This window comes from Molothrus aeneus, chromosome 4 (genome assembly GCF_037042795.1).
Source record: "Molothrus aeneus isolate 106 chromosome 4, BPBGC_Maene_1.0, whole genome shotgun sequence".
Classification (NCBI taxonomy): domain Eukaryota; kingdom Metazoa; phylum Chordata; class Aves; order Passeriformes; family Icteridae; genus Molothrus; species Molothrus aeneus.
Genome location: NC_089649.1, coordinates 26,768,198 through 26,793,016, shown reverse-complemented (window position 1 = coordinate 26,793,016; position 24,819 = coordinate 26,768,198). Strand labels below are relative to the sequence as shown.

The 24,819-nt window shown below is 37.2% G+C and overlaps 1 protein-coding gene across 1 annotated transcript in view; it reads right to left on the bottom strand.

Annotated features, from left to right (window-relative positions):
• Window positions 1-717: 717 nt before the first annotated feature.
• The window catches only part of PAPSS1 (3'-phosphoadenosine 5'-phosphosulfate synthase 1), a 39,122-nt gene continuing 15,020 nt past the window's right edge, over window positions 718-24,819 (bottom strand). The window contains exons 6-12 of the mRNA XM_066548144.1: window positions 21,882-21,995; window positions 19,875-19,986; window positions 16,734-16,939; window positions 14,470-14,605; window positions 12,273-12,541; window positions 10,254-10,483; window positions 718-1,751 (exon numbers count right to left, since the gene is read on the bottom strand). Coding sequence (XP_066404241.1) covers window positions 1,613-1,751; window positions 10,254-10,483; window positions 12,273-12,541; window positions 14,470-14,605; window positions 16,734-16,939; window positions 19,875-19,986; window positions 21,882-21,995 — 1,206 coding nt within the window. The 3' untranslated portion in view covers window positions 718-1,612. The remainder of the gene's footprint in view (window positions 1,752-10,253; window positions 10,484-12,272; window positions 12,542-14,469; window positions 14,606-16,733; window positions 16,940-19,874; window positions 19,987-21,881; window positions 21,996-24,819) is intronic.

Here is a 24,819-nt window from a genome sequence, read left to right as displayed (position 1 = left end):
TACAACCTAAAAAGAAAGCCAAGTTGGAAGAAAATCTGTTCAGTCATTCTGAAGAAATAAGCTTGACACTACTAAAACAGTCTCAAGCAATTGTTGTGGTTTGCTAATAAACAAGCCCCTTGTTTTTCCCAATTCCACCTTACTGTCTATCAAAGTAAAGATTCCACTAAAAAATACATTCTACATCTCTTCAGAGACAGAGGAAGAAAAGAGGAGGTCAGTCTCAAAGAATTTGTCTTAAATGCTACTGGGAACAAGTAAGCAAACACTGCAAGTAGCATTCATCCAATTCATTACACAGATGCCCTCATCACAACCTTCCTGGCATAAAAAAATTAATCTAGATGAACACATGCTTCATCCAGTATCAACATTCTAACAATAGTTTTGAGCTGGTTCTTCCTATATACACTGGTTAACAAGAAAAGTTTCTGTGACAAGGATATGAGCTAGTTTCTACCTAAGAGAGGTTATGAGTGCTCCACCGGTTACCTGCACATGCTTGAAAAGACACCAAAAGACACCAGTGTAACTTTACACATGAAGAAATGTTTTACTTTTCATTTCTTATGTTTCTTCTGGATTTTTGAAAAATCCTAAAAGAACATGTGCTTTGCCTTTAAAGCAAGCAAAGCTGACTCACAAGATTACTCTTTGGAGACCTTGAAAAATAGACAGAAAATTAATATCTGAACAAAGCATATTTACCACAGGAAATACCAAAATCTAAGGATTTTCTTTATTTTTCTTGCAATTATTAAACATGAAATTAAGTTTGGGCTATCATGCTTTTTAAAAAGTTGTAGTAGGCTGATTAAGTATACCTGGACTCAAAAACCAGTAAGTTACATCAAATGAAATAAAACATACCCTACTGACACCTATGGCAGCAAGCATATACAAAAACAATACGTGAATTTGTTAACAATTGAAACTGAAAACTAGATATTTTCTTTTATTCATTACTTGGCCATCTTTATAGGTCCACAGCAGAAGAGAATCAACGTACAACTAAATAAACTCCAAAATTAAACAAAGAAAGCAAAATTTTCATTATGCTACATAAAAAAAACCCTTCTGCTTTTTGATTACATAGTCAGAAACAAATTTTAAGTGCTTCTGGAGATGATAATAATGAGATAAAGATGAAGACACTTTTACAGATATTTTGAAACATTCTTTACTTTTTTGATTTTTAGATAATCTATCCATAGTTAAAGGATTAACTCTTATATTTTCTCCTACAAACTACTAAAACCAGACACTACCCAGCAGCTTAAATAACATATGAAAAAGCTGTGTCTATTTAACAGCTGCAGAACTCAGGACAGAGGCAGTAAAATATAAAAAAAATACAGGAGTTAAAAATCCTACTGCAAGAATATTAACTGTAATAAAAGAGAAGACATTAAAACCAGCAGCTAGTTAGGTGCCAGGACATAATAGAACCCATAAGGGCAGGCAAAGAATGATGCTAAGTTAGGAAGAAAGAGTCTGTTTTCAGAGAACTTCCTGACAGACACCACAACAAAGCAACATGAATGGTGACTGTGTGGTCCCCTTCTCGTAAATAAATCAGGCGTCAAAGGTTGATCTGCAGTTAATAAGAGGCCTAAGCCTTCTCCAAGGATTTGTAGTATTCTGTCAGCACAGTCCAAGCCTTGGGAGCCATGAAGCCTTCCGGCGGGTTTTGTCCTTCCCGAGCCAGCCTGCGCATGCGGGTCCCCGATATAAAATCAAAGTCTTCATGGCTGACAGGGTAGAGGTGGAGGAAAAGGGAAGAAAAAAAAAAGAACATACATTAAAGGCAGGCAAAGTTGCTCATATTCCTTCTACTTTCTTGATACTTTACACATTTTTTTTCTTGGGAGTATAATGCTGTATAGCAGCTGCCATTTCAAGGCCAGCAATGCCAGTAAATCTCAGGAATATACATCCTCTACAATATTCAGCTTTGGTAACTCCTGAGGTTTTAGCAGTGTAGCCCCATTTCTCTTCACAGAGAAAAGCAAGGCACAATTCTTCCCAAGAATATTTCTGGGTTTCACATTCTCTGAACCTCAGAGAAAGAAAAAACAGCTCTTATCTCATTTACTGCTCCTGTGTTTGTTCACAAGTGGAATGCATCGTGGAAGATTGTTTACCTGAAGGGAATTGATAATTGGATTCTGGTGTGAGTGCTTTGATTCACTGACCAATTGGATCCAGGGGTGTGTATTGGAACTGTTGGCTGACAGTCACAAGATTCAGTGCAGTGGAGTGCTTGGCAGATTCAGTTTAGATGTAATGTAACATAGTGTAATATAATATAGAATAATATAGAATAATAAAGTAATTAATTAGCCTTCCAATAAGATGGAGTCCTCCTCATCCTTCCTTTCCCTCGTCAGGGGCAAAAATATCTACAATATAGCAGCATGGTGCAACTGAACCCCTGTGGACTGAATTCAGTCTGTGCTTCCATTGAGCCTGGCTTGCTCTCTGTGAGGAAAAAAACTCCTGTTGAAGGAGAACCATCTATTCCACCTACTGTCTGAGCCCTCTGCCAAGGCAACAGCAGCCATCCTGATTTACACCTTGCCTTGCCAGGGCAGGAGACCAGCCTGATGAGCTGGCTGAATATTTCTGTGCTGGTTCAAGAAGGTCATTTCAGTGCCACTAGAGAACGTGTAAAAAAAAATTGTACATCTTAGTGAGGCACTGTTTGGAGAACAGAGAAGGTAAAAGCCTCAGTAGTATCTAGAGGCAAGCTTCCCAGCTGTGCCTCTGCAAGACACTGAGCACACATATACATATTTATGCATATTGACAGCGTGGCATATACAGTTCAAAATAAAGAGAAAAGCAATGGAATAATAAAAATACCTTCCCCTAAAGACACCTTTCCCCTAAAAAACAAAATTCAGTTGGACAAATGAAAAACTGAAGACAGATTAGGATTGTTTACCATTGTTTACATAAGACTCTAAATTATTATTAACTTCTCAGGTATGTAGTCATAAGCAGCAAAAACTCCACAAATTAAATTACTCCTCACAGGACTGAAAGTAAAAGCAAGACAGGAATGCCAGAGTTCTATCAAATGTTCCAAAGGAAAAAATATGTATTTCTAAATTAAATATGCAATTTTACTTATGCCATTTGCTCAATTTGCAACATGTATGCATTACTCATTCTTTACTTGTCTGTTTGAAATAAAAACCAAGTACTGATCTCAGATGTACATGCCTTAGACAGAGACAGGAGCCAAGTGTGCACATCAGAGGGCAGAACTTGGCTCTAAGCGCTGGTCTATGCTCAGTAGGGTATGGAAGTTAGCAAGATGCAGAAAGCATTCCAGTTTCCTTTCACAATAACACTAGCCCCATAACTTTTTGATTTGGACTGTATACATTCACACACCAGCACTGTCATACATGCTCTTTTCTTGTTGCTCTAAACTTGGGACTGTGGGTTCCTGAAGTGTCACAAGACAAAAAAACCCTACTGTGCTTTAGTCCTACAAAATAAAAATCACATAAAAATGAAAAATTAAACTTGTTGTAGCTCCATGGGAGAAAAAGTTGGCACTGCTATTTATAACATCTGAAAATTTTATGCCTTAGCAGAGAGATGTCTGCTGTTCACTAATGCTGCCTGAAGGTAACTTGAGTGCTTTGCAAAGAACTATTTATATAAAATATATGTGGGGAAGTGATAAATCTGGTTAATTCTGTCAAAATTCTGTCAAAAAAATACCAAGTCTTCATATGATCAGGAAGAGTAAAACAAGTACTATGAAGTTACTCCATGTGTGGTTTCTCCACACTAAAGTTGAAACATTAAAAAAAAAAGGTGTTTTATTTCCACTTGTTTCTTAAGTTTTCAGAAAAGCACTCAACTTTGTCCCATCCCCTGCAAGTGAAATAATGCTACCAAACTACTACATTTAGATATGTCATAGAAGTTTGCATCAATAACACATACAACTCCTTTAGCTGCTTCTTATCTCTAGTAGCACAAAAAGCAGGTAAGAAGCAGAGATACCAAGGAAGAGAGAAACATGACACTAAAGAGATCTACAGAAATTATAAAAAATGAAAGGAAAAAAGTGAGTGAACTTAATATCAGAAACATAGTACATTCAGCATGTCATAATATTTCTAGAAATATTTCCAAAATGCTATTAAAAATTAAAAATGTACTAATGATGCCCTCACATTATCCTAAAGGTCTATTTTGAAAGGGTTTTTCTTTAAAAAAAAAATTTCTCAAATTAATAATTGCTAAAGTAACTCACATGGAGCCTTGGCAATATATATACACAAGACAGTATTTTTTGCCTTTTTAAAAAATTACTGCATTTACAAATTCCAATAAAATTTCAGAAACTGAAATTCTTGCTAAGGAGAAAAACCTTATCTGTACTGTGACCACTGTGGCATGATGTGACCCACAAGTATTTTGAAATAAAACATATCAGTATGAGTAATTTGCTTTAGTAGAAGGAAATAGTAAAAGGAGACACCAAGAAATTTCGTCCAGAGTGAATTTTGAGGACATTAAGAGTTACTCTATATAAGGTGGATTTGAGTGGAACATGAGAGGAGGAAACACTTCACCATTAAAGATGCTATAAAAAAAGTCATTCAAATTCCATTCTTGTCAGATTTGAAATGACCCTCAATGAAACTTAACACAAGCCTTTTCTGCATATGGCATTTAAGTGCCCTTGAAAATTTTACTCAGTAGCTGCTGGAATCAGCTTTCTTTTAGCCACACTGGATGTTACTAAATACTTACAACATTGACTTGACTTTTTACTGCCAATTGAGTTTGACTGATACTAACTTTAGTGCCAATTGAGTTTGATTGGTACTAACACAATACTTTGTGCCACTGCAATTAAAAGCATTCTCCAAAAAGAAAGAGGAAAAGAAGGCAGAAATAGAACCACAACAAAAATTTGTCAACAGAAGAACAGTCCTGGAACATTTCACACTGAGGATTGGTATTTGCTTTGTGGCATAGCATCCTAGAACTCTACTACACAAATTTAATCTAAGTATAGGCCACATTACAGAGTAGACTTTTCATCTGGGAGATAGACTAAAGATGACTAAAGATCAGTCATAATCTTGGGAAACCCTGACCTCCTCTCAGGTATGTGCAAATGATCTTCTAGGAATTCCCATTCTCTGTGGAAGGCAAAGTTTGGTGCTCTCAAGGTCCTGAAGAATTACTCTTAAATACAGGACTCATGATAAAAATACAGACCATTCATTCACAGTTTTGCCTTTTGCTTTTTTAGGTAAATAGAACAATAGGGAAATAAAATGATAACATGACTTATTCACCCTGGTCTGTCTTCAAAACAACTGTGATATTCTACTTAGCTACTAGACTTAAGGCTAATTTCTGGGACAATTCACAGCCTCTTTATCTGGGGTCTAATTCTAACCTTAAACTTCTTCCAGAAGGACTTTCTCTGAATTTAAACTTGCCCTTTCAGCATCAAGCCATGACACCATAACTCCGACAGGAAGTCTACACTGTGCCTACATTGGGAATCAATGTCCCATGATGCTGAATGAACCAACTAGTGCCAGCTAGGTTCAAACCCCAACCAACTTGGAACAAACTGTTTGTGAAATTAGAACACAATATTGTGATTAATATCAACATATGAAAGCAAATCCTTTGCTAATTCCTTTCTGACTGGCTGGGTTTAAGTCTCCTGGCCTGATGCAGAGTTTCAGTGCATCCTAGGTTATGTACTAATGGTAATTGAAAAACCATATTTTACTTAACTAAATTAAGGAGAACAGTCAAGTGTGCTTATTGCAGCCTCTTACTACCACTTTAAAAAACAAATTTGAGAACAGTATGTACTTAGTTGGAACAGCTCCCCCATAAGTATGATTTTATAGGATTAAAGCAGTAATGGCAACCATATTAAAGGTCCGGGGAAAAAAGATATAAAGGTAAAAAATCTTCTTCACAGATACCCATGCTTCATTTATATTTTATAGATAGCATGAACAATATGCTCCAGTCACCTTACTTATGGGTTTCTTCTAGCTAAAATGTTCTCTTTGGTTTTATTTCAGGAAAAAAAAAAAAGTAATTTAATTCCAGACACTTTTGTGGCTTTTTTAATTGCCAGACTAATTTCCTTTCTTAATTGAGTTTTTTCTCAGCAGCAGTCTGTGGCTGCATTTTATAGGACTGATCTTCCATAAAGAATTGGGAATCTCTGCTCACAAAACCAACTTCTATTATTAAGCCACCAATCCCAAATTACACTTGTCTGTGGTAACTGTTTGTGAGGCCTTTTTGGCTGAAGAAGCACACTAACTGATCTTCTGAAGGAATTTCAGCATTGGGTAAGCTTTTTTTTAGGGGGGTGGCTGGGTAGGGGTGTTATTTGTTGGCTTTGGTTGTTTTCTTTACACTTCACTCTACCAGTTGTTTACAGGTCAGACACTCAATTTAATTACTCCATTATAACTAGAGTTCTTCCTATAAGCTTTTCTAAAACACATTTGTATATATTCAATTACAGATAAAAAAATTTATGAAATATAAAAGTGCAAAAACTTTGATAAGGACTGTAATAATATTCCTGCTAGCTTTTATATGCATTAATTCAGAATTCTATGCAAGTGGAAACGCTCAAGCTTCCCACACAGAAAGTTAGATTAGGCTTTCTATCTGACTTGAGCAACAGCAAAAATGGCAATTTTATTTTTATCATCCTCATTTTGACCAAAGGGAATAGAAAATTAAATTAGTTCTACCTGTGCTGCTATACATCACTTCAAATGCATTCCTCAAATCACTCTCCTAGATCTAAGTTTCAGACAAATTGTTTTTCAAAAAATAAGTTTCAAGAGTTCAGTTTCATGAGGTGCTAAACCTAGTTCTAAGATGTCCAAGAAACAAATTTAAAATTGTGCTGGCTTCATGAAGTAAAACATTAATATAATTCCAAGTCAATGGTTGTTCATCTCTTAATGTTCTAAAGGTTAACTTTATTTAAACAATTTATAAAAGTTAAGCTTTGTGCATCACTTTGCAACTACACTTGCTGTGCAGCTGTTATAAAGGCTTTCAGGTCAGTCTTTCCTTACTCCCTTTTCTCACAGACAATGCTGTTATCCTGAATACAACCAGGATACTTCTGCCTTTCCTTACTGACAGGGGCCAAGTGACTTCAGCTCCCACACAGCAGCTCAGCACTGCTAAGCAGCAGCATGAGGTCCTGACACAGCAAGTCAGCAGTCTCCAGACTGGTCCCAAGCATCCACCTGATCAACTGAAGCTCAAAGGGAGCACATGTTCTGGAGGGTACTAACAGAAGTGAGAAACTAACTGACCTTCTATACCAACTCCACAAAACTGTGTTTGTGTGGTCAGCTCTGGGAGCAGAAGACTTTAAGCACAATAACCTCTTGGAATCACAGGCAGCACACCAGAGCAGTGAGGGCCTCTGGCACTGATTTGGAGGCAGGGCCAGTGTAGGCTTTTTGGTGCTTCCCAGGCTTGCCAGCAAGGTCATGAGCAGCTCGGGCACAGCCAGGTCTCACACAGTTGCTCAGCACCTTACTGGAGGCAGCTGACCAGTGGTGCCACAGCCTCTGAACGCATCCCCACAGGCATACAAGGATTGCTATCAGCAAGTGTTACACCTTTCTCAAAAAAGCTGAGCAAAGCAACTCTCTGCCACCGTTAATTCTGCAGCCACAGCTTTTCAGACATCCCTCTGGCAGCTGGACCAAGCTTTTGGTAACCTCGCACCATGAGCCAAAGATTCATCTACCACCATCCTTATGTTAGGACTTCCTCAGACGCCAAAAGATATTTCACTAATGGCAGCAAAGAGCCCAGCTACAATAACCTCTGCATGTCTTTGCTGCCAAGCTACTGTGGGTGTGACTCTACCAAATTACAGACACACTCAAGGTAGCAGATGGGGTCTACTATGGGCTTCTCACAAGCACCTTCCCAGACGGAGGAGTCCAGGAGGCCTGAAAGAACAGAAGAGATGACCACATGGGGAAAGAATAACTACACCCAGCAGCTAAGACACATGGCCAGCTATAGCTCAGTCCGAGGGAAAGCACTTTGCCATAAGCTTCCACACATTCATTAGTGATGTAAATTCTGGAATTGTCTAGCTGGCTGTCAAATGTTCAGGCCTCAAAAAACTGAGAAAGGTGCAAGAGATAACCAAATTACCCTTTTCTGATACAAGTCACAGCAATGCTTCTATGCATACAACCCTCCTTCCACATTTTCATGTTGTGTTTTTTAACCAAGTGAGCTCAGGAAATATTTCCACAAACATCACTATTTCACATCCAAGGGTCTTCCACCAGTACTGATCATCTCATGTTTCCAGGCAATCCTCTCTTCCCTGCCATCCTTCTTGCAGAGTCAAACACCACATGGTCCAGGAGTCTGCCACATTTTCAGCATTACACAGACTATCTTGAAAGGCAGCCAGCTGCACCCACCCAGGCTCTAACTCTGTCTGGAGCCTACCACAGTGCTCCGTCTGGCAGGCAGGAGCAGAGGACCCTGCACGTGTCTGCATTGCCACCTAGAGGATTGCTGCACACACCAGCCCATCTACAAACAGCATCCAGGGAAGGACAAAGCAAATGGGCAGCACCAGGGCAGAACTGCACATTAGTGGCAGCATGGCCTTTTTTCCATGACCGTTATAGAACCATGGAAGAAAATGCCCCAAACCAAGGCTTCGTAGACACAGTGAAAGGATAAAAGGGTGTTCGTGATGTGCAGTCTGTGACAGAAGGCAAAATCTGTTCCCACTGCTTTTCATAAAAAAATCTCAAAGAGTTGTTTGGGTTGTCCTTAATCTCTTTAATTTGCTACAGCTAATGACAGAGGTATAATTTTACTAATTTTACTTGATTCAAATTACATCTATCCTGCTAAGAGTGCAGTATTGATGATCAGAGAATCAATATTCTGAATTTTGGCCTGTCACATACTCCCTTACTATTCTAATTTAGTAAGAATTGATATACCAATAAAACTACTTCACTTTGATCTTTCTGTATTGAAGCATGACCAGCAAGTCCAGGAAGGTGATGTTTCCCCTCTACCTCACTCTTGTGACAGCCCACCTGGAGTACTGCATCCAGACCCTAAGGACCTCAACACAGAAAGTCCTTGGATCTGATAGAGTCCAGAGGAGGGCAAAAAATTTGATTAGGGAACTGGAGCACCTCTCCTCTGCAGACAGGCCGGGTGTTGCAGTTGTTTAGTCGGTAGAAGAGAAGGCTCCAAGGCAACTTTATAGCAACTTCATGTTCCTAAAGAAAGTTACAAGAGAGCTGGAGAGGAACTTTTTGCGAGGGCATGTGGTGATAGGAGAAGGAGGAATGACTTCAAACTGAAAGAATGTAGGTTTAGATTAGATATTAGGAAGAAACTCATTCCTGTGAAGGTGGTGAGGCACTGGAACAGGTTGCCCAGAGAAGTTTGCATTTCAGTACCAACTTCCAACTGCAGTTTGATGTTAAAACAAAAGTATATGTCAATAATCTGAATAAAGAGAGTTAAATTAAAATGACAAGTCATCTTCCCAGTATTATTCATTGTCATCAGAGCAACACATACACAAAGTTTTGAACACTGCTATCCCACACAAGGGAAAAATAACATTGAAGCATGCATACAGAAGATTAAATGAACTGTTCTGTAACTGGATTAAAAATAAAAAAAAAACAACAAATCAGCTGAAAACCCTGAGACACAAAATATTCTTAGGGCATCATTGTGCTTTATTACTAATAGCTATTTGTCACCCCATCTTGTCCCCTTTCTTTTCCATGCTGCACACTCTCACTGTGTCTCTTCCCTCTTATCTGATGCACACCTGACACCTGAGAAGCTTATTTAGAAAGACAAAGCAGCAGAGAGCTAATTTTACCATTATAATAAATAATAATATCTTTCTCTGGATTTACCAATCTGTGCCATTATGTTCCAGAATCAGAGAAACCCCAGTACCTGGGAAGCCTTCATGTGGCAGCTGAAGTTAGATAGGTAGCTGCACTGTGAACCAAATCATGCTGAAATCAAGCTACATTTGTCTAAAAGCTACATTGATCTAAAATCACATCTTCAACACTGCCCTATTTGAGCAATATAAATTTAATTATAAACATTTTTTTTTAATGTGGGCAGGAGTAAGAGGCCGCTATTGCTCAAAGTTTTCTTAAAATGAAAATACAACTTACTGATCAGAGTCATAATAATCCATGCACTTCTTTTTTTTATTATAGGCTGCAACCCTGAAGGGTACAATTTCCAGTGCTCGGAGGCCCGGAGCCATTGTGAGCACTTTGGCACCATGGGTTGGTTCATACAGGTCTTTCCCAGTGTCAGGGTGTGGCATCCCTGCTGGATCTCGCCCTACAATGTAGAAGTTAGCTCCTGCAACCATCCGGGATCTGCAGTGCCACTGAACCTACAACGGAGACAGGAAAAACAATTAACAGAAGAAAAGGCTCCAAAGCTGCAGCTCTCAAAATGGGCATGCACTCTGTAACTACTACATTTTCCTTAATCAGATGTGAGTTTTACTATGGAGCCACAACATAATAAAAAACCAGTTAAGTTGATCACCATCAAACTTACAGCTAAAACATACTGTCGCCTTTTTATCTGCAAGGTAGGTACTCAGAAAGTTACTTCAGCCCCATCTACACATTCAGAATGAAAAACCACCCATGTTCAGCATTTTCAACTTGTACATGTGGCAAGGATATTGTTCAAGGTAGAACTAACACTTTGTCTGCATGAACATTAAAACCCAAAGGACATATAAACCAGGTACACACTGCACATGAATGTAATAGATTAACTTTCCTAAGCAGGTGAATTTATTGCATTTTGATACAGCTTTCCCTTACAGATCTCTTGATTTTCTTCAAAGGCACTTGTCAGGAATGTTAAAAATACAAAGCAATCCTAAACTGATATTTATTAAAGCTGTCCATTTGGATTTTTAAAGACTGGAAGGACACATCCACCCTGTAGATAGCCATATTACCAGCTGCTTGTTCTTCTGTAAAGCACTTATGCTATAGAAACAGATCTAGTACCAATGACTTTTAAATAACCATGGAAAATTATTAAAGAAAGAATCTCTCTTATTACTTGAACAAACATTACTTGAACAAACATTACTGTCAGGCTGTACTCTGAGGTCACTGGAAATGACCTCATAGGTGATAGGAGGAGAAAAATACATAAGGAGAAAAATTTTATCCTGTTCAGAATAAGGAATGTGGATTTTGCTCCTCCTCACACATACAAGAATGAGGTAGAAGATTTCTGTTAATTCTCATAAAAGGCCTATGGAGAACAGCAGCAGATTCCCCACATGAACTCACTCACTAGATCTGAACTGCAGTTCTTTCTCTGGACTGAAAAGCAGTAAAAGCTCTGTTTGAGCAGTCAACTGGCCAGCAGAAAATAAGTGGCATCTGTCTAATTTAACTTCACTGGCAAGATCTCCTATCTATAAAAAAAGCTCCCCAGAGTAACCTCAGAGCCTGGTCAGAACTTGAACTTCTGTAAGTCAAGGTGGAGGCCAGCAAGGAGGGGAAAAAAAAAAAAAAAAAAAAAAAAAAAAAAAGAGATGGAGACTCAATATCCCCTCAAGGAACTGTCCTCAACTAAGAACATTTATTCTTTCTGCTGCCTCCCACAAACCTCTAGGGACTCCAACTCGAGACCTGGCTCCTAAACAAAGTGTTGCCAAAGAATTATTTCATACAAAAGCCTCGAAACAATTCTCTCTGAATTAAGTTTGCCAAAAAATAAACAGACTGCTTTTTTCTTAATATGTGAATGCCCCTCCAACATATAAACTTCCTGCTTAACAATCATAAAACTTAGGTATTTTTAACATTCAGAACAATCACTTGGTATGTTAAAAGATCTTATAATTGCTTCTGAAAAAGACTGTAAAAAAAGGAGAAAGGATTAAATTATTATCATATCCTTGTAACTGTAAAGAAAGGAACCTATAAACACAGTATTTTCTCCAACCATTTCCATCAAAATCCTCCAATATAGAAGTTTCTTCAAAAGATAATGTTTTGCTTGCTGACAGAAACGTGATAATCTGCTTTCCCAAGCAAAATTAGTCCCTCTCTCCCTCCATTAAAACAACACAACACACAAACATCAGACGTCGCACGAAAATATCAAAAGGGTTTTGTTTCACTTTAAACTCCTGATGTATTTACCTCAGTTGGTCCTGCATACATCATGGGGGAAGGGAATATAGCTACCACTGTTGTTTCTGGATTCAGGATCCCCTCCTCCAGTACTGCAGCGTGCTGCTTCATGCGCCACATGAGAGGAACATCATCCTCCTTTGTCCAGCCCCCGAGGGGGTGCAAGAGCAGCACCGGGCGCCGGTAGCCGCGTTCCAGAAGCTGCTTGTGAGTATCCTGCATTAAAAGCGCGTGCCCGTTGTGCACCGGGTTGCGTAATTGGAATGCAAAGACAGCATCTGGGGAGGAAAAAAAAACAAGACAAAAGATATAAGGGAAGCAAGTTATTTTATCAGGAGGTGTACAGGCATGGAAAAAAACTTCAGTATATGTTTTTCTCTGAGGTCTATTAAACAAGTGTAATAGCAGTGCTCACAGGTCATTAAAGAATTATCAATTATTACAAAATCACTGTACTTAGTGTTATAAGTAAAAGTTAAGTTATATTAAATTAGGGTATAGTTCAATTATATTATATTAATTATGTTATATTAATTGTATTATGTTAAGAGTGGGGGGGGGGGTTATTAGAATGTTCCAGGTAAAGGGTCCAGAGGGTCCAGGGTTTGGTGGAAGGGCAGTCCGGCGGGGCAAGATGAAGTCAAAGAGGGATTGGATGGAAGGTCTGACCAATCATTCAAAGCCCTGCAGAAGCGATTGGTCCAGAATGGATGGCATTAAAGACCAATGGGAAGCCTGGAAATGGACCAATGACCATGCAGATCCAAAATGGACCAATCCTGGATTCGAAGGCGGCTATAAATGGGGGAAATTCGGTTGGGTTGGAGTTCTTTTTGGAAACTTGTTTTCCGGGGAGAAGTCAGTGCACTTGGGGGTAGCACACTGTTCTGTTTTTGGCTCACTGTGTGGGTGCTGGGGCTTATCCTAGGTACTCCGTTCTTTGCAGCTATTTTAATAAACGAGAAGCGCTTTCTCCAGAGAAAGTTTGATCTCGTTCATATTCATAACACTTAGTAAGAAAAACTAATTAAAAACAACTGTACAAAAAAAAATCAGCTTCCTTAACTTCTGAATTTTCTGCAGAATTACTCTAGTTTCTCCGACTTCTATTTGGATTTTTCACTTGCATAAGGGTATTGTATTCTAATAAGAAATAAAACTATGCTACCTATCTTAAAGGCTAAATATATCATCAAGAGAACAAATGGAGCTGTTTGGAACAAAACTCATAAAAGGGGATTTAATGTTCCTTACTAAGTTTCCTTCACCTTAGTTTAGAAGATTTTAAGCACGGTAAGAACCAAGCAAGACTAACTGCTCTTCCAGAGTATTACAAACCCTTCAATGAAAAACCCTGCCACAGAATTTCTCTCTCTCCTGCAAATTCACATGAACTTAAGTGCCCTGCAAGACAGCAAAACCACTGTAACGAGAGATTCTCCAATATAGAACCAATGAAACCTAGAGAACAGGGATTTTTCAGATCTCAAATATGTGTTTGTTTAGTCTATTAGCCAAAAGACTGATATTGCAGACCTACAGCTCCTACACAGAATCTACAGACCACACAGAACAATGACAGGAGCTCAGGACCAGTTGTACTTTGCATTCTTAATGTTAATCTCTCTCCTCACATTTACAAGTGCAGCTGCCTGCCAGTCACTGCCACAGCGAAAGCAGCATGTTTGTTCTCTGCTTTATGACATTCCTCAGCCTTTTACTTATCTGCCTAACAAAACCACTTTTGTAAAAAAAAGTGTTTTATTTCTTGTGCTGGAAAGAAACTTGGCACCAGCCTACCTGCACTACTTTCATAAGCCTTATTTCCCAGAAGCAGCATGGAACAGACTTAAAATAGCAGAGCATGAAAGTGCATCATTCAAACATACGTCTGTAGTTTTGGCCAAACATGATCTTTAAATCACAACTTACCACATTTTAACATTATCTTTTCTTGCATTACTAACATGTCTACAGTGCATGGAAAGATAAAAGTTCAGAACCTCAGGCATTAGCAGAGCTTCTGTTATGTATTTAGGCAATGCAATTCCTCAGATCATAGAAATAATTTCTATTAAAAGCAAAGAATGCCACCTACAAGAGCATTCAAAATTTTCACCCTTGAAACAATGCCAGCCACACTGGTGGCAGCAGACATTTGGATAAGCCTCTGCAGGAAGAAAGAAAATAAAAAAAATTTACTCACCAGCATTCATTTCCTTGAATTTCTGCCTTAGTTCAGCCGGAGTGAGGCGGTATTGATCTAGTCCATCATTCCAATAAATACGATCAAGGACCTGTAGATCTCCACCCACAAGCCAGTTCCCTTGCTCCATAACCATCTAAGAAAAAAAAACAAAGTCCATGTCAGGATTAGTTATCAGCTTCTCTTATCAAGAGCATTGCAATGGGGACACATCTTTACCAAGGATTGTGTTCCAGGTTAATTTTGACAGTTGGAAGTAAAGCATCAGTGTTAAAAAATGAAAAAAAAAAATCACTGGAGCATAGTCCAGACATGTTATCCCATGATGCAGGAGAGACACACAAACCTTCAGTAGGCCTTTCTTTCAAAATTGAGATAATATAAAGAAATGCAAATAGCCAATATTCTTAACCAACACTGCATGACAAACAAAGATAGAGTCTTGAAAGCCCTGTCTATTACAATTTATTTAGCATATATTAGCATTTATTATTAGTACGTATTTTAAAATTTAATTACAATATAGCAATACAACAAAGTTGCACACTTAATAGTTATTGGTTGAAGCAAATGCTATTGAAGCTTTTGTACTCTGTAATATACAAGATTTACAATGCTGCAATACAAGATATTGCAGCATTTGAACTCTGTAGTTTACAAGATTCTAGTCAAGAATTAAGTAACAAACATAACAATTCTGATTAACTATTCACCCACTTTAATCTACAAATAAAATCACAATCTTTCAAGCACAAAAGCTTTTGGACTTGTTTCATGGTAGCAGTTTACCCAAGTAACAGATGTTGGACAGTCACTACACTTCTTTTTATATCTTTAAATATCACCTCATGCTTTATCAAAAAATAATTATGGCAAGCTGCTTAACATACTCTACAAAGAGACATAGACATTACTGTGAAACTTTTAATTTCTAAGAATGCATTTTCTTTTGAAGATGAAATTAAAAAACTTTCAAGTTTCATACATATTTCTGATAACTGTTTTAGCCTTATGCAATTTAGAAATAATAAATCTTGATATAACAGAAGATACTACATACTAAACCTAAAAGCCAAGGTGTGAAAATTAGGTGTGATTTTTCAATTTATTTTTTCTTTCACCGGCAGGAATTAAATGATCTCACAGTAACCATTCCCTTCCTGAAGAAAATGCCAGATCTTGACATCTTACAAAGGTGGAGGGAAGGTGTGATAGTAGTACAAGGATGAGAAAACTCTGCACTACAGAATCTCTCAGATACCCAAATATTTCTGATTAAGAACAGCCACCAAATTAACATGCTGTCATGTTACTGCTATACACCCCAGTACAGGCATAAGAACATAGTTCCTTAACTTCTATATAAGTCATTCAAATTTTGTCTGCACGAGATTTTCTTATAAGTTATTAGATCTATGTTAATTTTTCAATAAAGGGATAATCTTATCTTCAACATCACAGAATATATCAAGGGCTTTAAAAACCTTCTATTAGTCATACAGATACTTTTACAACTTTTCAGAGGCTTTCCCTTTTCAAGAGCAAGCTCATAATTTGAGGTATGCTTGATTTCTCTTTACCTAATTTTATGTCATACCTGTAAACAAAAATACCTCAGAGACAAATGGGGAAATAAACATATTTTGGCTCTGCAGAGCTGAGATGTAACATTCACATCAGCTTGCATAAGCCAACACAGCATTGTGGTGAGTGTGTTACAATTAGAACATTTCAGTGTGACATACACATAAGGCCAAGATAAAAAATCATAACAAACACAATGGATGGGAAATTACTCCCCAGAGAGCTAAATGATGAACTCTCCAGGAACAGGGCCTGTTTGAAAAACATCTAAAGCAGGCAGGTTTCACGTGCACCATATGCAGGCAGAAAAGAAGTTTTCTATCCTTCACAATGCATATATCCACTGATTAAGGAGCTTTGATGATCCATCTGGTGACACAGAGGGATGTGTTCCCTAGGCACACTGGAGGGCAAAGTTCCCTCTTCTGTAGCACAGATTCTACAGTACATTCTAAATTCATTTCATGTGTACATATTGACATTAGATTTTCACACTAAGTACAGACTATTCAACAGCTGCACAGAAAAAATTTGCCTTTGTTTCTGCTCAGATATTTTAACTAATTTCCAAAGTAGTTTTTTTGTCAAAGTACATCAATCAGAGACATGCACTTCAATGAATTTGCAGCTCCACAGCAGTACAGCAAACAGGACTAGATTTTCAACTTTCAAACACACACCTTGATATAGGGATGTTCCTTGCATGTGGTTCCCCACTGCCTAGCACAGCGTTCCTCTTTCCTGTGCTCGTAGAATTCGGGATTACGGAGAATGGCAACGCGGCGACCTTCGTACACCAGCGCAATTGCTGTGCACCCATCGAGCCTTTCTTTGTCTTCTTGAGTAGCTGTTAGCACTATAGGCACTGACAGATTAATAACTCCCCCTGCAGAGGGAAAGAAAAAAGCCCTTTATCCTTAGTAACAGTCATCAATGGTGTTTTGAAAATCTACCTAACAGGTTACTTTTAAGGCTGTAAGTGTATTACATGACAGGTAGTTGAAACACTTAATTTAACAGGGATTAAATAACTTTTAGAATGAACTCATTCTTCCATAAGACACACATGCTATAAAATTGAGAAAACATTGAGGTTTGAGAAAGAGTACACTGAGGTTTGAGAACACTGTACTGAAAATACAGCTCAAGCACAATACACAGCAAATACTTAGAGCTGCACAAAAATATTTAAACTGGCAGGATACTAGTTTTTGGGAAACTTAATACCTTTCTTAAGAATCTCTATAAAAAGTAGAAATACACAAAACATTTTAAAATAGAACATGTAAAATATCAGACAAGATTGTTCCTGGAGTGGATAATTAGTAGAAAGGAAATCATATTCTCAGTAGACACAATTTGGGCCCCTAAGAAAAAAACCATTGCAATAGGAGCAGACAAATGTACCTAAGTAGTTAACATGCATAAATGAACTGTTGCAAAAGGTAACTTTTGTTCTATACTTAAAACTGCATTCAGATTCAAGCATTTACCTTCCAGAAAAAAATGCTGAGTCAGGCAAACATTCTGCATAGTTTGTTCAGCTGAAAGTTTACCAGCTACTTCACTTCTAAAACCAAGCCAATATAGCTGAATTTTAAGGTTGTGTGGTCCTTCTTTTTAAGTACCTACTTCACTGCCAGATGCTGAAGTCTTCTTTTTCTTTTCTACAAGAGTGAGATTTGAGAAACCCAGCAGAGTAAATATTTTAAGTCTTCTACAAAGGCCTGGGTTCTAAACTTTTGTGTGGCCTCCAGGAGAAAAGTCATGGACCCTTTAAAGTTAATGGAGGTTTTGGCATTTGCAAAGACTCTAAAATAAGGCTAATTTTGCTATAATTTAAGCAATACATTTTTATTAGGAAATTAAATTTCTTAGGAAATTAAAAATTATAAACCTGGATGAAAAGTTTAAGAGAAAAATAGATCCCCCTTCTTTTATAATGCAAAATATATAATGCATGCTGTGCATCTCCTCCTAAATTCAGTCTTGGTGCCCAGTTATTTTCAAAGCAACTATGTCATAAAATTGAATTTGGCAGCAGTCACAGAGAGTGGCTTGACACCCCAAAAAGGATAAAAAATTGCTTTGCAGACAAGTAAATAAATATTTCAATGTATGAAGAGATGTCAAACCTGTTGATTATTTTGTCCATGACCAGCAAATAAATACATAATATCTTCTACATTTTTCTTCAGTGACTGCACAAATAAGAAACTGAGGCAAGGCAGTGAAGCAAAGTTAAATCACAGATGAGCACAGTGTCAGGATGAGACTTTTCCAGACAACTTAATCTTTAAAGGAAGACTATCAACACATCTGCACTGCTCTCCACAGCTCAGAAGTCAGTCAGTATGAACTCTGCTTCTAAAGCCCAAAGGATGAGAGGCACTGCAGGTAATAAACCATTTCCCTCTCTTGAGAATCAAAGCCCTGCAAAATGACTGCTACTGTAAGAGCCAGAACTAACATACAAGCAAGGAGGAAACTTTGAGGATGTTGTTTTGACTTAACTGTTGCCATTGCTGCAAGTAGCAAAGCAGCTTTAAGGCAATCACATTTTTCTAAAAAGATTTGCATATGGAAGTGCTGTAGTAGATCCCTAAAAAGAGAAAATCAGGAGCAGGACATCTAGAGGAACATAATCATTTTATCCAAGCTTAGGACTGAAAATTGTTTCCATCAATTAGTTGCTATTTTTCATTACTTGTATTTTTTGCAGCACAGACGAAATACTCAAAACAACAGCAAAAGAAGTTTAAAAAATTGTTATATTGTTATATCTGAAACACTCACCTATACAAGATCTTAAATGCCTTATAAAAATCCTGATTTACAGAAAATTACAGGACAGGACTAGGACCTACAAGCTATTTTAGCAGCTGAATGCATTGCATATCATCTGAAGAGGACTTTTTACCTGGATGGATGTACAGAAGGCAAATGAAATGAGAACAAAACTAGCAGCCCAAAATTATACTGCAAAGTAACAGGATGGCATTATGCTCTATGGGAGAGCACCTAGGCAAAAGGGAATTAAGTAATATAAGAAGGATGACAGATTTCTGTATTACAGAATTGAGAGAAAATTGACTTCTTTTTGTTCTGCTATTTGGTCTCTAGCAAGACAAGAGCGATGCAAAAGAAAGCATGAATATAGGAAAAAGGCTGGAGTAAAACAGCCTTGAAAGAGGAATAAATGAAAAATCACAGAGGATCACAATCAAACTCCAAAATCGGAGGATGTTATGACTTATTATCTTAACAAAATTCTTAGCCAACTGGTAATGCAAAATAAAATTCATTCATTTAAATCATCCCAGGAAATTACTAAATCATAGTAATCCAATTACATGTGACAACTGTTCATATTCATATTCTGATTTCACACTTGCAACAGCTCCAGAACTCAAGTCAGTTTGTTGTCCTTTCCTTCATTACTAATACCAGCAAATCTTTTGGTCACAGAGCTAAACAACAATTAAATTGCAATTCCAAATTCTAAGGTAAATTTCTTCAACACAAATTAGAAGTATGCATTTTAGAATTAAATGTTTTTCAGAAATTAAAATATTTGAAAAAAAAATGTAAAGGCAAAAAGACAAAATATTCAAATTCTAATATGATGGTGGGTACAAAAAGAATAAAACCATCCCATTTAAAACTGGTTATTATAATATTCTATTCCCTTATCCCAGACCTGAAGTTGTGCACAAGTCTGATAATGTGTTACCACACCACCACTAAGAAGCAAAGCATCAAAAATATTTTGGAAGTATGATTAGTTTGTTCAGTTTTACAAATGGTGTGCTTTACCCTACCATCAAGGAGACAGTCAAAGTGAAGGCACTGGAGGTATTCTCTCTCTCTCATAAAGCCATTCAGGGGTGTTGCCCAACCTTCTGCTAGCACTTGTACCCACTGCATATCCACCTTGTAAAGAAATGAAGAGATAGGCTTAGAGCAGATAAAAGTTGCTGCTTAATTACTGGCATCAGGTATTAATCATAATAGATCATGCTTTAATTCTAAAATGCAGGAAGATTTCTCAGTGTTACCATTTTTAATCACAAATAATTCAAAGTTTCTACAAGTAAGGAAAAAAAGACTTGTTCCTCACTGTTCATATTTTTGGCTATTTACCAGTCCCTACACTGGATCAAATTTCCATGTGTTAAAAAAACCAAACCAACAAACACACAACAACAAATTTTATTTAAAAAATCTTGATGAAGTTCATCTTAGCAAAATTAAAGAATCCCACTTGCCTTTATCCAACAAAGCAAAATAACAAAGATGTTAAAAGGAAGAAGTAATAACAGTACATATGACTACCACAAAAAAAAATCAGAATTATGAAGGTAAATATTAAGAGGTCTAATCTTTAAACAAATGCAAAATAATTCTTTTTCATAAACTAGTGAGACAATCCAGAACTCAAATTCTCTCTGGACTAGTACTTATTTTAGCATGAGATATCAGTTTACACAGAATTTCCTTCCTTAGCACTCAGTCACACTATGACTTAGTGTGTGGTCTCCATTATTTCTGCATGTGCATTACTAAGACTTGGTGAAGTTTTTGACAAGGACAGGCTTTGCTTGTGCAAGTCTCTTTTGCAAAGGACATGACTAATTTTATTACACTGTTTAATTATACTGAGGCAAGTACAAAACACAGTTTATTCCCAAACTTACATCAGATACTTGATTGATATTTAACAAGCCAGTGGTTGGGGGTGAAGGGAGAAATTATTTGTTTTTCTAGATAGGGAGCAATTTAGAATGGGACCCTACTGAAGTTTAATAATGGTGACCTTAAGTATTTATTCCTCAACAAAGCAATTAATAGGTCTAAACAGATTTATGTGAAAAAAACTAGTAAAATGTGGTGAAAGGAAGTATCAATATTCATTACTAGTAGAAGACCAAGAAAACTTTAAAATTACTTAGTTCAATGCTTAGTATGTCACCCCAATCCTTCAAAGTCTACTCACAATAGATGCTGAACTCCGAGCTTAGTCAGCTCCTAGATCAAATGCTTAGCTTTAACTTCTAGTAATACCATCAAAAAGCCAGTGCAAAAACTCATGCACTGTATCTATGTTTAGGCTTAGTTATTCAGAAAAATGAATGAGGTAGAACAAAAACACAGCCAGAAGCAGCTTCATCTAATTGATCTGAGTTGAAAAATAACGCATTTAACAAAAATAAGAATAGGGCTGATCAAGTTGTTCCATGCTTTTCTATATTCTCTCTGCTGGAAACTAGAAACACAGCACAAGTATGCTCTAATCATCAAAAAAAGCAATAAACTAGATCTGGTATTTGCAATTGTTTGAGTTTGGTATGCATATTAAAAGTTAATGTTGTTCAGCTGAAGGCTACCAACAGGAAGAATCAAGAAGTAGTAATTGATTTCCCCTATATTTCTAGGCAATTACAATTCACAACAAAATGGTTTATGTAAGTAAACTAAAAAAAAAAAAGGAAGCAATCCTTCTAGAAACAATTTCTCATACAAGACATTCCAGGCATGGTTTCATCCATGGATCTGGAGGGAGCGTGGGAGGAAATCACTGTAGATTTTTGCTCCAGGGTGGGGATAAACTAAGTAACACTACACCAGACATTATTCATGAAATATTATCTCTGGTAAGTAAACAAAGAAACCACAGATGCTGTTGCTTTCACACAGGGAAAGAGGGGAAAAGTCTATCAAGGTGTATTCTGTAACCAGTGCAGGTATTTCTGCTGCATCTATTTACACTAAGCAACAGATCAGACTGTCCTTCAACTGCAGGAATGAGACAGCTGAACACACAATACCTTATTTATTTCCAGGGTTAACAGAGACTCAGCATCAGTTTTGGCCAACTGTAGCTTGTTTTCTGGCACATAAAGCTCTTTCACCTCATAAGAGGCATCCACTGGTACAATGTCCTGTATAGAAAGAATAAACAGAACTTAATGTTTGCTCAGAATGCCTCTTGGGCACTGAACACACATCAAGAAGTAAAATTCTAATGTTGCACTAGACAGCAGCAAGAATTTATTGATTATGCAATTTTTACTCATCTAAAAGCCAGCAAGATTATGATATATTGCTAGTTACTCAAGCCAGCAGACTGGCTAAAGTGAAACATTCTGACAAGAGGTTTTTTTCTAAACCTTAAGTAACCCATATAACATTTATCTAGTAAATATTTAACTATTGAATTGAATGAAGTTTTTATGACTTCTTAATGCCTACATTATCTACAGTAGAAAGGCAGACTCAATGCTTTTACATATGCTGAAGAAGTAAGAAAAGATTTAGAGACTAAGCATTTATGATTTTAAGTTATTCACTATACAAGGCATATTAGAAATGGCAACATGAAGGCAAAATACATAAATCTCCTTCTCTACTGAAAATTAATACAGAAGTACACATTAAAAGTATTTCCTACAGCTAATGCCATAACACCACTATTTTCATTTATATACTAACTCTTAGAATATTTAAATGTGACATCATGTGTGCATATATATGCAATGAACCAAAATCTAGCTCTATAACCAACATATTTTTATTTGAAAAAAAATTCAGTGCTTTTACATGTGTATTAAACAAGATATTATCACTTCCACAATGCTTAAGACTTTAAACTTGTTGGAAGAGATCAACACAAAGATAAAACCATAATTAAAAGAAGAGAGAAGGTCATCATGATAAAACTGTTAAGAGTCTCCTCCAGCAAAGGATGGTGTAATATGTCAAAATCCAGTCAAATGTTTCAGTGATGTTCAGTAGCAAAAAATCAGTGAAAAGAGGCTGACTGTTCTTTTTAAAACACATTTTTCAGTGTTTGAGAAACTGTTGCAAAATAATGCTTTACTTTTGGAGAAAAAAAGCTCACTCTTAGAGCAACAACCAATAATTAAATTACCTTGACTTTTCCAGTATATGCAGGGTAGAATAAATAGGTATGCTTGAAGAAAACACAAAGATAACTCAGGAATTTTAAGGCACTTATCAGACCTTAGGCACTACCTCCATGGAAAGTAAAACAAAGGCAGTAGAATAGGCTGACAAGTGAGAGATAAAACGACTAAAGGAGTAATAAGATGTGATGAGTCTCACTGCCTGTTGCATAATTCATGTGCTCAAAGACGCATCAAAAGAAGACAAATTAAACTAGCACTTAGAAATTGTGTTTTATAAGGAAAAGCTTGGTCCATTACACATCAGACATCATTTTGGAAGCAGATTTTAATACATTGTAAGTTAGGCAAAATCAGCCTTTTGTTTTCTCTGCCTGAGCAGCAGCTTGACAGCCCAGGAGAGCTGCAGCAGACTCCTGTCACAACAACAACCCCAGAATCAAATGAAGGTATTGCCTCCTGTAAGCAACACTGCAATGATGCAGTGCACATTAACCTGTTTCATAGATTTCCCTCTGGACCCTGGCTCATTACCAGGCTAGGATGTCCTAATTTTACAAACCATCAATAGCTTAAAATAAACTTGCCTATTAAAAAGATCTCTTCAAATATTATCCTGGTTTTAGTGTCCCACTAACAGGCAAAACAAAGGTTTCACAATGCAGTTTCTGTCAACAATCTGCTTCATTATACAAATTTAAACAGCTTGAAGACAGTTCTAGCAACTGAGTCTGACATTTGGAGAACTTGTAGGATTAGTAAACCTAGACTCCCTTGCACACATGAAAGTGGTACTTAAAACATCAACTTAGACTACAAAAACATCAACAAAACAAGAAAACCAACAACAAAAGAAATCCATGCATCTTTAAACTGCATGAATTTTAGGAATTAGGAAAACAATAGGCTAGCAAGCCATCTAGTGACCATTCTGAGGCATCAGTTTTACTGAAAGCTTAATTCTACCAAAGGACAAGTTAAAGAATATTCCACAATATCTATTATTTCACAAGGCATTCATATTAAAAAACGGCAAGATAATTTAAAAAATAAACTAGATGCATTATGGAAATGTGCCTCATCACACTGGGGTGGTGGGTTCTTTGCTGATGCTGATTGCCTCTGGAGATCATCTAGTCCAGCCTCCTGCTCAAAACTGGTCCCACTACATCAGGCTGCTCAGGACCTTGGCCAATCAAGCATTTAACATCTCTAAGAAAAGAGATGTTAAGACAGAGCATCCCCAAACACTCAAAGCAACTTGTTCTAATAATTGACCATGTTTATAGCAAAAGTTCTCCCCTATGACTAATTTTAATCTCCCATATTTTATCTCGTGTCACAGAAGCACATCAATGTCTGTTTTCTTCTGGGTGAAGGAGAAGGGCACAAACTTGGACAAGGTATCCACACAAGGTCTTACAAGTGCCATATAATAGCAAAATTGCTTCTCTCAAGCTCCTGGCTATGCTCTTGTTATTTACAGTAGAGCATGCAGGTAGCTTTCTCTGCAGCACAGGCACATTTTTCCATAATGCTGAAAAATGTTTTTATAATGCTGAACAATTTATTTCATAGAATCATAGAAGCATAGAATGGTTGGGGTTGGCAGAGACCTTAAGAATCATCTAGTTCCAACCTCCCTGCCTTGGGCAGGGACACCTTCCACTAAACCAAGCTGCTCAAAGCCCCATCAAACCTGGCCTTCAACACCTCCAGGGATGGGGCATCCACAGGTTCTCTGGACAACCTGTTCCAGTGTCTCACCAGGTTCAAAGTAATTAATTTCTTCCTGATATCTTAACTAACTTCTGTCAGTTTAAAGCCTTGCCCTCTCCCT